Source organism: Podarcis bocagei (genome assembly GCF_964188305.1).
Source record: "Podarcis bocagei genome assembly, chromosome: 3".
Classification (NCBI taxonomy): Eukaryota; Metazoa; Chordata; class Lepidosauria; order Squamata; family Lacertidae; genus Podarcis; species Podarcis bocagei.
In genome coordinates, this window is record NC_138127.1 from 94,649,638 (window position 1) to 94,662,408 (window position 12,771).

At 45.9% G+C, this 12,771-nt stretch overlaps 1 protein-coding gene across 3 annotated transcripts in view; it reads left to right on the forward strand.

Annotated features, from left to right (window-relative positions):
- The first annotated feature begins 139 nt into the window (after window positions 1-139).
- The window catches only part of ACSS1 (acyl-CoA synthetase short chain family member 1), a 33,533-nt gene continuing 20,901 nt past the window's right edge, over window positions 140-12,771 (forward strand). The window contains exons 1-2 of one of the 3 annotated variants that reach the window (XM_081188565.1): window positions 140-571; window positions 9,193-9,289. In XM_081188565.1, coding sequence (XP_081044691.1) covers window positions 220-571; window positions 9,193-9,289 — 449 coding nt within the window. In that variant the 5' untranslated portion in view covers window positions 140-219. Of the gene's footprint in view, window positions 572-9,192; window positions 9,290-9,808; window positions 9,940-12,009; window positions 12,075-12,771 lie in introns of those variants that run through there. The other 2 variants (XM_081188567.1, XM_081188566.1) reach the window with 2 other exon arrangements.

Consider the following 12,771-nt stretch of genomic DNA (forward strand, 5'->3'; position numbering starts at 1 on the left):
CCTCATGAGACGCAGGGGAAAAGGGCGGGAAAGGCGTGGTGAGGCGGAGGAGGAGGAGGAGGAGGAAGCGCGCAGGGCCAACTTGGCTGGGCCAACTCAGAGCCTCAGGCGACCGATTTCGAAAGCCGCTTCCCCTTCTTCGCCCCCTCGGAGGCGGCGCCGAGCCGGTTTCAGCGCCCCCCGCCGCTACACACCTGCCAAACCTTCGCCGGCGGCCTTATGGCAGCCACACCGTCCGCGGCTGCTGCCCTGAGCCGCTTGCGGAGCGCCCTGAGCAGGCGGCGAGGGAGGCTGCCCTGGTGGAGCCGGAGCTGGCCGGGCGCCCCCTGGGGACGGCCTCCGTGCGGCCGCCTCCTCAGCGGCGGCCGTTGCCTCTCTCAGGCGAGCGACCCCTTCCTGAGGGGGAGCTATGGCGAGGTGTCCCGGAGGGCGGCCGAGGCGCCCGGGGCTTTCTGGGGGGCGCTGGCTCGGGAGGCACTGCTGTGGGACGCCGCGCACCACACCGACTGCGAGTGGGATTTCGCGCAGGGCCGCGTCCGTTGGTTCTTGGGCGGCCGCTTAAATGTGGCGGGTAAGGAGCGCCTTCCTTGGGCAGGAGGGGCGAGGAGTTGCCCCTGGCGCGCACACATCTTATATATGTCTACCGTATATATCTCTCCTCGGTCCCTCTTCTCATTCCTCGAGTCCTTCAGCTTTCGAAAGCTTATCTAATTCAGTGCCTGGAAGTCACTACCCCAAGTGATATGGAAAGCCAGGCACCTTCAAAGTGCGGCGAGGAGAAAGAAAATAAGGGGTCGAATGCACTCTGCATATGCTCAGAGGCACCTGCATTGTGTCAGGTCGGGCCTTTTAGATCGGCCCTGCTGCGAAAAACAAGTTTTAGGGCCTGAGCTACGGCTTTCTGGAGCTGAGCTCGAGGAGCCCGCATGAGTTGTAAGACTACACAAGTTTTCCAGTGCAGAATGCCCTGGAAATCTTGTGCATCTGCAGTTCATAGGGTGCCTAGGCTAGGAAAGAGTTTTGGAATAAGACCTCGAAGAGTCAAAAATTAGCTGTGCCTCTTAGGATAATGCATCTTCATATTTAAAACACATTTTCTCCCCACCATCTGCCGTGTTTTGTGAAAGCCAATGTGGCCCTGTGAATAGAGTACAGGAAATAGAGTTCAAAGTAGACAAACAAGCTTTTTCAGCAATTGTCAGCTCACATAATGGAAGCAACCTTTGTTTTGTGTGGTGCAGGTGGCCTTCCTTAAGGATATGCTGGCAGGGAAAGCAATATGCAAATAAGTGAATTGCTCATTATTTTTATTTCATTGGGTTTGAGGTCATGGGCGGCTCATCATTCTCATATGACATGTTTTTTGCTGCTGCCGTTCTTGTGAGGGAGGGAAGCAGCATTTTCACCTTACAAATTAATAGCATTTAAATACTTTGCTGCGGGGAGGGGGGGAAGCATTTTACCTCCAGTGGACATTTCCATTGGTGCTTGGAAATACCACATGGAATGCGGTTGAGCAAGCGTTGCAGGGCCTACCTTATTTATACCTTATAGTCATATATCAACATAAAAGGCAGATTATAAGAACAGAAGACTAGCCTGCTGGATCAGGCCAATTGCCCATCTAGTCCAGCATCCTGTTCTCACAGTGGCCAGCCAGATGCCTGTGGGAAACCAAGGAGCAGAACATGAGCACAAAGCATTCTCCCCTCCTGTGTTTTCTAGCAACTGGCAGTGGGAAACATTACTGCCTCCAAAGTAATATGAACAAAAAACAGGTCCCTGTCCCAAAGAACTTACGAAGAAATTTGCAGGTATATATATATTTTTACCAAAGAACTTAAAAGTCATAAATACTGAGAGCTCTTTTGGGTGGCAATTTTGCATACTCCTGGTTGCTTGCTGTGTACCATATTGAGAGTGTGGGAAGCAGAATAAAATGAGTACCCTTGCCGGGTGTGTGTGATTATGATGCACATAGGTTGGATATATACTAAAAGCATGTCTTTAAACATTTGAGACTGCCATATAGGTTTACCTAATATAGGAGATATGCTTATATTAATTGATTTATGATTATTTCAGGTGGCAGCTTTTTCCATAGTCCCTGGATGTTGGCTGCAAAGTGCATGTCATTTCACATTGGCCTACAAACATTTCATGCATTAGACTTTGCAGTTATATTCAAACAGTTAAGCACAAATAAATAACAGTATTATCTTGTTGGATCCATAATTCTGACCCCATCAAGGGTTACTGTGCTCCACTAAAAAGAAAACTAGACCCCAAAGCCCTTTAATTTGCTGTCCTGTTTTTCCACAGAGTTGTTAAAAATACAAACCATCACTTGCTTCCTTCATTGTTTTAGACTCTTCACATCTGCTCCACAACCTTTTAACCACCTGGCTGACCTCAGATCTTCTGGAAACTATCATCTGTTTTAAAATGAGATTGGCCATTTTTTCTAGTTTGGGCTGATTCATTTGTAACTGTTGCATTAACAAGCTACCGTATTTTTCGCCCCATAAGACGCACCGGCCCATAAGACGCACCTAGATTTTAGGGGGGGAAATGAAGGAAAAAAATTTTATTTCCCCCGGGTGCGCTGCGCTACACCAGGAGCTTGGGGCGTGCGGAGCTCAGCGCGCCCCAAGCTTCTGCGTGCCGGCAAGCAGTCCGCTGCCGCCCCAAGCCTTGCGCACCCGGCGGGACCTCCTGCCGGGTGCGGGAGGCTTGGGGCGGCAGCGGACTGCTTGCCGGCATGCAGAAGCTTGGGGCGCGCTGACCTCAGCACGCCCCAAGCTTCTAGGTGCGCGCAAGCAGTCCGCTGCCGCCCCAAGCCTTGCGCACCCGCCGGGACCTCCTGCCGGGTGCGGGAGGCTTGGGGCGGCAGCGGACTGCTTGCCGGCATGCAGAAGCTTGGGGCGCGCTGACCTCAGCACGCCCCAAGCTTCTAGGTGCGCGCAAGCAGTCCGCTGCCGCCCCAAGCCTTGCGCACCCGGCGGGACCTCCTGCCGGGTGCGGGAGGCTTGGGGCGGCAGCGGACTGCTTGCCGGCATGCAGAAGCTTGGGGCGCGCTGACCTCAGCACGCCCCAAGCTTCTAGGTGCGCGCAAGCAGTCCGCTGCCGCCCCAAGCCTTGCGCACCCTGCCTTCAGGGCGCCCGACGCTCCGAGAAGCAGGCTGCTATCCGCAGCCTAGGCAACCCTGCGGGACCTCCCACAGGGCTGCCTGGGCGGCGGAATTGTTCCCGAAGCGTCGGGCGCTCTGCCTTCAGGGCGCCCGACGCTCCGAGAAGCAGGCTGCTATCCGCAGCCTAGGCAGCCCTGTGGGACCTCCCACAGGGCTGCCTGGGCGGCGGAATTGTTCCCGAAGCGTCGGGCGCTCTGCCTTCAGGGCGCCCGACGCTCCGAGAAGCAGGCTGCTATCCGCAGCCTAGGCAACCCTGCGGGACCTCCCACAGGGCTGCCTGGGCGGCGGAATTGTTCCCGAAGCGTCGGGCGCTCTGCCTTCAGGGCGCCCGACGCTCCGAGAAGCAGGCTGCTATCCGCAGCCTAGGCAACCCTGCGGGACCTCCCACAGGGCTGCCTGGGCGGCGGAATTGTTCCCGAAGCGTCGGGCGCTCTGCCTTCAGGGCGCCCGACGCTCCGAGAAGCAGGCTGCTATCCGCAGCCTAGGCAACCCTGCGGGACCTCCCACAGGGCTGCCTGGGCGGCGGAATTGTTCCCGAAGCGTCGGGCGCTCTGCCTTCAGGGCGCCCGACGCTCCGAGAAGCAGGCTGCTATCCGCAGCCTAGGCAACCCTGTGGGACCTCCCACAGGGCTGCCTAGACTGCGGATATCTTCCTGAAGCCTGGAGAGCGAGAGGGGTCGGTGCGCACCGACCCCTCTCGCTCTTCAAGCTTCAGCGAAAGCCTGCATTCGCCCCATAAGACGCACCCAGATTTTCCCTTCATTTTTGGAGGGGAAAAAGTGCGTCTTATGGGGCGAAAAATACGGTAGATATAGGATGGGCTTAGTCTGACTAGTAGAAAATAAAGTGTTGTCCTATCAAAAAGCTATGCAATGCCTTAAGAATGTAAATGAAACAGCTTCCAGAAGCTTTCCTTGCAAACGAACCTATTATTAGATTTTTGAAAATCCCGCTGTTAAAAATAAGACATGTATAAATAAAGGCTTTGTAAGACATATACTGTACAGTATGTACTTTTACATGATTCTACAGAAAGAGTGAATGTATCAATACTGAAACATGGAAAGCTCAAGGAGCTATAGTTGGTGATGGTGCTAACCACTTAATTCAACACAAATTCTCTCAAATAGTTGCTATGGGCACTACATTTTTCTGGTACATGGAATGCTTGTTGCTAGGAAGCCTCATCTGTGGAAGTTGAACTTGGCTTTGTGGTAAAAGCACTATTTGTTCCCACCCCTCCTGCTTTTAAAACTTGGATTTTGCCATGTCATAATGGTTTATGATATTTCAGCAATTACAGAAGTATAAATAACAAAAATGAAGATTAACCAATAGAAAAACAGTTCCATGAGCTTTAAAATTGATTCTGTTACTTTAATGGGATGGACAAGCCATGCACCCTCGGTCCCTGCCTTATTTTTTATTTGGAACAGACTATTACTCCCACATGTCCTGCTTTGAAATAAGCTGAATATAGCAAAGATTTTCCCTGTCTATTTGTCTTGGTGATTTTCTTTTTTCTCCTTTGGCAAAGATTATTCAAAGTAGAATTATAAGTTTAATGCTAAACATAATGAATCTGTGACTGTAGACTTCGAGCATATTAAATTACATATTGAAAAATTAAGGAAAAATAGTGAAAGAGGAAGCTATTTGAGGTTCTTACTGTAGAATGTTGGGAACCAACAGTGAGAGAGGGCTATTGAATTTGTGCCTTGCTTGTGAATTTCCTAGAGGCAACTGATTCTGCTGTCAAAGTCATAAAGTATGTGTTAGTGCAGCTTTGGTAGATGAGAACTGAACATTGTGGCTTTAGCATTCCAAAAATGCTTTTTTAATAGCTGCTTTTCTCCTGTAAAGTTGTTTATAATACCAGGATCTTAATTTTTTCTGTGTTACGTAATACTAAAGAATAGGTGAAAGTGCCTCAGCATGTGCTATGCAGAATGCTGATCCCTCACTGCCAAATGATTTTGTGTGCAATCAATAAGGTTCTAATTGTAATCACTGTTTTAACTAGCAATAACAAGGTAATAAGATTTTAAATCCACAGTGGTTCATTATAAGTAAGTGGCTCTGAATCCTTCTTACAGGAACTGGTGTCCCCATGGCTGTTTGCTGCTAGCTGTGATTGCAGAAACAGTGGCTATCTCCACCCCCACTAAAGTTGAGTGCTAACCTTAGCAAATGAGGCACATGAGATGATACACATTCAGCAAAAGCTCAGGCTACAGTAATCCTGGAAAAAGTACTACTTTATAGGGGAAGGGTTGTAGCTCAGTAGTAGAGCATCTTCTTTGCATGCAGAAGGTCCCAGGTTCAAGCATCTGCTGGGAATGTTCCCTGCCTGAAATCCTGGAAAGCCATTGCCAGTCAGAGTCAGTTCCACCTGTGGGGTGGTTGTGGGAAGTGGCATGATTAATGTTCTCATGGGTGTAGCCAGGTTTTTTTTTGGGGGGGGGAGGGAGGACTGACATGATTGGTCAGTTAAGGATATTACTTGATGGGGGGGCAACTGGCCCCCCTTGGCTACACCCATGATTGTTCTCCATATAAAAAAAGCTTCCTTTCTTTAGAAACAATTACAGTAGAGGTTATGTTAGGATCTTTTTCCCCACTTCCTCTCTGTTAATTTAAATACAGTTGCACTCATTTACACTTACAGTTCATTTCAGTTAATAAAAAAGATACAGCTGTTTCTCTTACACTGCTCTGTTAACCATGTTTACTCATAATTACGGTAAGTCCCACAGAGTTCAGTAGGCCTTAACTCTCTAGTTACAGTGCTTAGGATTGCATCCTTCATTATTCCAATTGTTCTCATTCAAAGTGCAACACAGCTTCATAAAACTCATGGGAGATAAACCTAGGCACATAAGTTCTTTAACACTTTCTGCATGTGGGTTTCTATTTTCAACAATTACCACAGTGATCAGGTTTCATCATTGCAGTTGACATGCTGGAGAAATCCACAGTAAAGTCACAGAATACATTTTCCAGAAATGCTACATTTTCTTCAGCTGCTTCTTTTTACAAGTTAATATTCTACAAGGTGAGGGTGTTAAAGTTACGCACAGATGGCTTATTATGCAGAAAGAAACTGCTTTAGAATCCATTTCAATTTGATCACTGAGCAGCATGCAGTCCAATTCTTTGTAGCTTACATGTGACATTGTTCAAAATTCAACAGGAAGAGCTGCCAACTTTCATTTATTTTAATGGAGCTTTCTATATTATGCACACTTTTGTTAATTATATTGTGACTCCATTTCATATTTGCTCTACTTATCACTCTACTTATTTGCTCTACTTATCACTTTCTCTGCTTATCTTCATATCACTGTTGTATGCATTCTTACTTAGAAGATGACAATAACTTGCTTAAATTGGTTTAGAGTTGATGTGTTAATGTTTAATGGGGGGAATGTATCTTGCCGTACATGTTTCATAGAAGAGGATAGCAAATTGCATTGTAATAAAAGGGTAAAAAGAAAAAAATGATTATAAGTTAGAATATAAAAATATTTTAAAATAAGTAGAATTTAGCTAAAAAGCAATTCTCAATCAAGTCACCAGTGTATAGAAATAATCAAGGTCATGAAAACCATTTAAATGTTAAATATTAAGGAAGAGAAGAGTTAAATGACCTAGTTAAGCTACCATTGCCATACACATAAGAGTTGAAAAGGTACTTGAACGTGGCTGGAATAATTAAAGGACTCTAGTGCTGCTTTTGTTTATTGAATAAGCCTTAATTTTAAAGGATGTGATATTTGGTCTCAGGAATGGGGGGGGGGGGGGACATACAATGGAATTAAGTATTTTACTGCATAATTTTCCCAGTAAAGTTTCTCTAAGCTTTGTACAGTGAAGAACTGTCCTTGATTGTTGATTACAGTTTTTGTAAATAGAGGACTCCCTTAGGGTCAAATTAAAAGAAAAGGACACCAACAAGGGCATTGAAGGGATTGGCTGAAGAGCACAACACTACAGTATTAGGTTTCCAAAACATGAGCTTATAATTACAAAACATATGCATTTTTAGAAGGGTGAAACATAATTACACAACAGCTGTCTACTGCAAAATCTGATGGCCAAACTTCAACTTTGATTTTAAAAGGCTGGATTTCCTAGCCTTTAAGTGCTGGAAAGAGGGCCTGCTAAACTCAAAGCTGAGGGAGAATTGTGTGTATCAGTCATGCTGTGCTTAGGAGGCAGGACTCCTTTCAGTATGTTATACACATTCCAATCCCTCCACATAATTGTAATATTTAGCAGAGAGAGTGGGGGCGGGGGGGGGCGCTACATTAACCAAATGACTTTCAGTCTCTTGCCTTTCCAATGTCCTGTTGCTCTGCCTTTCCTATGCAGGCCTTAGCTAGAAGCTATATTTTTCAATAAATATAGATAAATGTTATGCATACATTCCTGGCTTACATACCAATCACATACCGTATTTTTCGCCCCATAAGACGCACTTTTTCCCCTCCAAAAATGAAGGGAAAATCTGGGTGCGTCTTATGGGGCGAATGCAGGCTTTCGCTGAAGCTTGAAGAGCGAGAGGGGTCGGAGCGCACCGACCCCTCTCGCTCTCCAGGCTTCAGGAAGATATCCGCAGTCTAGGCAGCCCTGTGGGAGGTCCCACAGGGTTGCCTAGGCTGCGGATAGCAGCCTGCTTCTCGGAGCGTCGGGCGCCCTGAAGGCAGAGCGCCCGACGCTTCGGGAACAATTCCGCCGCCCAGGCAGCCCTGTGGGAGGTCCCGCAGGGTTGCCTAGGCTGCGGATAGCAGCCTGCTTCTCGGAGCGTCGGGCGCCCTGAAGGCAGAGCGCCCGACGCTTCGGGAACAATTCCGCCGCCCAGGCAGCCCTGTGGGAGGTCCCGCAGGGTTGCCTAGGCTGCGGATAGCAGCCTGCTTCTCGGAGCGTCGGGCGCCCTGAAGGCAGGGTGCGCAAGGCTTGGGGCGGCAGCGGACTGCTTGCGCGCACCTAGAAGCTTGGGGCGTGCTGAGGTCAGCGCGCCCCAAGCTTCTGCATGCCGGCAAGCAGTCCGCTGCCGCCCCAAGCCTCCCGCACCCGGCAGGAGGTCCCGCCGGGTGTGCAAGGCTTGGGGCGGCAGCGGACTGCTTGCCGGCACGCAGAAGCTTGGGGCGCGCTGAGCTCCGCACGCCCCAAGCTCCTGGTGTAGCGCAGCGCACCCGGGGGGAAATAAAAATTTTTTCCTTCATTTCCCCCCCTAAAATCTAGGTGCGTCTTATGGGCCGGTGCGTCTTATGGGGCGAAAAATACGGTAGCTCTTGTTTGCCTGGTTTTAGACTAGGTGGTCTAAACTACAAAGAACATCAACAACCCATGAAGGGAGTTAGTCAGTTGTGGCCATCTTGTGTTATAAACAGAATCATACTGTCAAAGTTTCAACAACTGTACAGTGGTACCTCGGGTTACATATGCTTCAGGTTACATACGCTTCAGGTTACGCACTCCACTAAGCCAGAAATAGTGCTTCAGGTTAAGAACTTTGCTTCAGGATAAGAACAGAAATCGGGCTCCGGCGGCGCGGCAGCAGCAGGAGGCCCCATTAGCTAAAGTGGTGCTTCAGGTTAAGAACAGTTTCGGGTTAAGTACGGACCTCCGTACTTAAGTACTTAACCCGAATTAACTACTTAACCCGAGGTACCACTGTATATGGCAACCGTATCTAATGACATCCTTACATTTACTGCCTCATAATTCTTGTAGATGCTTGACTGTAGTGTATGTTTATGAACTAAACTGATGTACAGTGCAATTTCATTTATTTTAATGATTCTGAATACTGTACTTTGATACTCTTGACTATTTCATTGGGACATTATTGTAGATTTGCATGATCAGAGGCTTTTTAAATAAATTATATTTGTTCATTATCTTTTAAAAATATTAACAGCACAAGTTGATTATCAAATCTGACACTTTAGAATCTACTGTAAATGTTGTTTTTTAATAATTTGTTTCTGTGCAGTTAACTGCTTGGACCGGTATGCACAACACTCTCCAGAGAGAGTGGCTTTGATCTGGGAAAAAGATGAGCCTGGCACTGAAGAGAAAGTCACCTACAGGTATGACTTCAGAATGTGTCATACTGCAGTTGGGGCGTGCTTACTGCCTACTTCAAGAGCTTTTGTACACAATCTTTTCCATTCTTTGATGATGGCCAGCCTAAAGAAGAGGAATCGGTCCAGGAGTAGTGGTGAACAAGATGGCAAAGACAACCAGTGTTTCTTTTAGCAGAGCGGTTCTCAAATAGTGGGCTAGAACCCAGGAATAGATTGATGGAACATTTGGCGGTAGCTGAGCAGCCTGTCAGAAAGGGGCTACTGGAAACCATGTGGCAATGTAGCCTAAAGAATATTCATAACTGTTCAGTTGTCATTAACAGGTATTTAATAAGACAGAATTTCATTATTATGATTACATAATTTCTGAACCACTTAATATATTAAAAATATGTCTACAAAAAACAACGGATGAGTTAATCTATTACAAAATATTACAAAAGTACAGTTACATTTAAACATAGTTACACATAAAAATGTAACAAAAATTTGCCTGACAATGCTATTTCAACACATGTACAGTAAGAAGCTAGCTGTGTCAGAAGAGGAAATACAGTTTGCAATCAAGCTGAAGCTAGTGTAAGAAAAAGGAACCAGTCCACATGGATGTGAGGTCTTTCTGCAAATGAACATGGGCTGCGTCTAAGAAAAATGTAAGAATATCTATGTGCAGCCCACCTTGAAGGATTTGTAGTGCCTCATCACAATCCTGGATTGCCAAGAAGCCAAGTTAGGGTAGAGAAGCAAAAGTGAAAGCTGGTTGCACAACAGTGGTGGCCTTGGCATGGGGGTGACACTGACAGGGGAGAGTGGTGGTTTGGAACAATGGCAGAAGTATGAGTGAAGTGCTATGAATTATTTCAGAGTTGTGCATTCTTTATCTGTCTCACATGAGACAGCAAGGGAATGGAAGAGGGAGAAGTTTCAGGACAAGAAGAAGGGGAGATACTTAAAGAAAATGAGTGGCTCTTCTAAAGAATGGCATGGGTAAATTGGGAATGGGAGGAAAATGGTGGTTTTAAACAACAGCAGAGATTGTACCTTAACACAGTGTATTTCACTCCTGGAACCATGTGCCATCTGCAACATGATGTTCCAGATGCAAAGTAATAATTTAGAAAATATATGTTATTACCAAGCAAGCACTCACATGCACACAACATCCATAAGCTGAAGTTAACCTTCTCTAACTGAACGAGCTAACTGACTGACTTCTTAAGATTCTACTCAATTTAAAGCTACAGCAACATATACCACCATGGGGTGTGCACACAGAGGGGGTTGCAGAACAGGGGGGAGAATGAGGCATGAAAACAGTAAGGGGGGGCAGGTTGTCTGTGTGCAAGGGATAGTTGAAAAAAGGAGGTAGGAAAGGGAGACTGGCTGGCACAGACCTTGTCTTCTTAATGGCTCATCACCTTGCTCTTTGTTTTCCAGACTGGCTCTTCTCCCAGGTGATTGCCTGTATGGGAAACTGATTTGGCCTGTTTGGCTAAATCCAGCATCTGGCAGCCCATTTTAATACTCCAAGCCTTGATTAAACTCCAATACCCACTAGACCCAGGAATTTAGGGGAGGATCTGACACCAATAAATTTAGGGGAATCAAGGCACCCACAAACTCCTAACAATATATTCAAATATTTAGTTTCATATTCAATATGATGGAGTCATATCCACTCTAGTCTGAGATTCATATGAATAGCATATTTAGTTTTATTTATGAAATTAAATACATTGGAACTCTCAGCCAAACCATTCATTGCATTCAATGTCTGATCACATTTAATGTATATGTTGCTTTTTAAATAGCAATTTCAGGGGTGATTTGGACATGGTGCATTTATTTATTTAACATAATTTCTATATTATTTAATTGTAATAAACCTCTAAGTAGCGTAAATAAAATGCGGGGCCCTTCCTTTTGCACTGTGATTCTGATGAAAATTGCCCCACAGAGGACAAAGTTGCTATTTGCTGTGGGAGCTATATTGTTGTTGGTGCCAGTAGCAATTTATGTCCCATGGCAAATGGCAGTTTTGTAGGGGGTTGTTTTCACTGATACCACAGCATGGGGCTGGAAGAGGAACGGATAGCCCCATGTGTTGCATTCTTGATCCTGACATGGTTCCCCTCCCCCAAATTGTGCATAAGGCTCATTGGCTATTTTAAACGCCAGTGTGTTCCTTTAGGTATTTTGTTAGGTTTGCCTTCAAGTAAGAGAGTTTGAAGAAACTAAGCTATGACCATACTCTAGTCTTTGGTCGTCTCAGTAGGGACAAGGCCTGCAAACACAGTGTTTCCTTTCAAGCTGTTCTGATATCTGTTAATAATAGCAAGCTGTTGGTAGACTTATCAGCTAATTAACCAAGCTGCTATAAAAATGCATTGACTGCTCTAAGGAGTTTTGTCCATGCCCAGCTGTTGCTTTCAATAGATATAGGTATCGCACAGAAAGCAGGTGACCAGTGAAATAAAAATATGTGTGTTGACAAGAGGCATGAGTACTGTACTTTATCAGTAAATAGTGTGGACATTTTAGCAGGGATTATTATTATAGTCTGTGTTATATCCACATATTATTTATTGAATTTACATCCTGCCCTTCCTCCCAAAGCAGACCAGAATGGCAAACAGATACACACTTTAAAAACCAAGGAAAAAGCATTCTATAACAGTCAACATTCAACCAAGGCAGCTACAATTGAAAACATCTAAAAGCAGTTGCAGTGACAGTTAATGATCTTGAGGTTGCCAGGAGTAATATTCTTCAGCCACCAAATGCTTGGGTAAACAGGAATATTTTCAAATTTCTCCTGCAAATTAATACTGATAGAGACAGGTGCCCCTCGCTAGGGAGGGCTTTCCACAACAGGCAAAGTACCACTGAAAGGGCCCCGTCATGAGTCAGCAGCACCAACTGGGCAGCTCCCAGCAGTGGCACTATAAGCAAGGCCTCACCTTCTGATGATAGGGTCTGACCTGGAGAAGGTGATTTTTTTGGGTCCTTGGAACCCAAGCCATTAAAGGTTTTATATTGCAGCATCAGTATCACATAGTCCCTTCAGGCTATCCCTTATCAATGCAGCAGTTGCATTCTTCACTAGCTGTAGCCTCTGGACTGTCTTCAAGGGCAGCCCCATGTAGAGTACATTACAGTAGTCTAAGCAAGAGGACAACTGAGGCCAGGCTATCCCAGTCCAGGAAGGAATCATAGCTGGTGAAACAACCAACCTAAGCTGGGCATAAGCACTTGTGGCATACATACATACTTCCATATTTGAAAGTAAATAATGTGTACCTCCTACTTGGAGTGTCTGGGAAACACTGAGATGGTGTTGGGAGGATAGGCCATTTTCAACTTGGGCCTTAACTTGGGAGATAAAGCAAATATTTTCATTGGGAGTTTCTCATATCCCTAGTTTTTTTTTTTAAGCAGGTCAAAAGCTGTTTGCCACTCGTTCAAAAGTTTTGGCACTTTGCTTC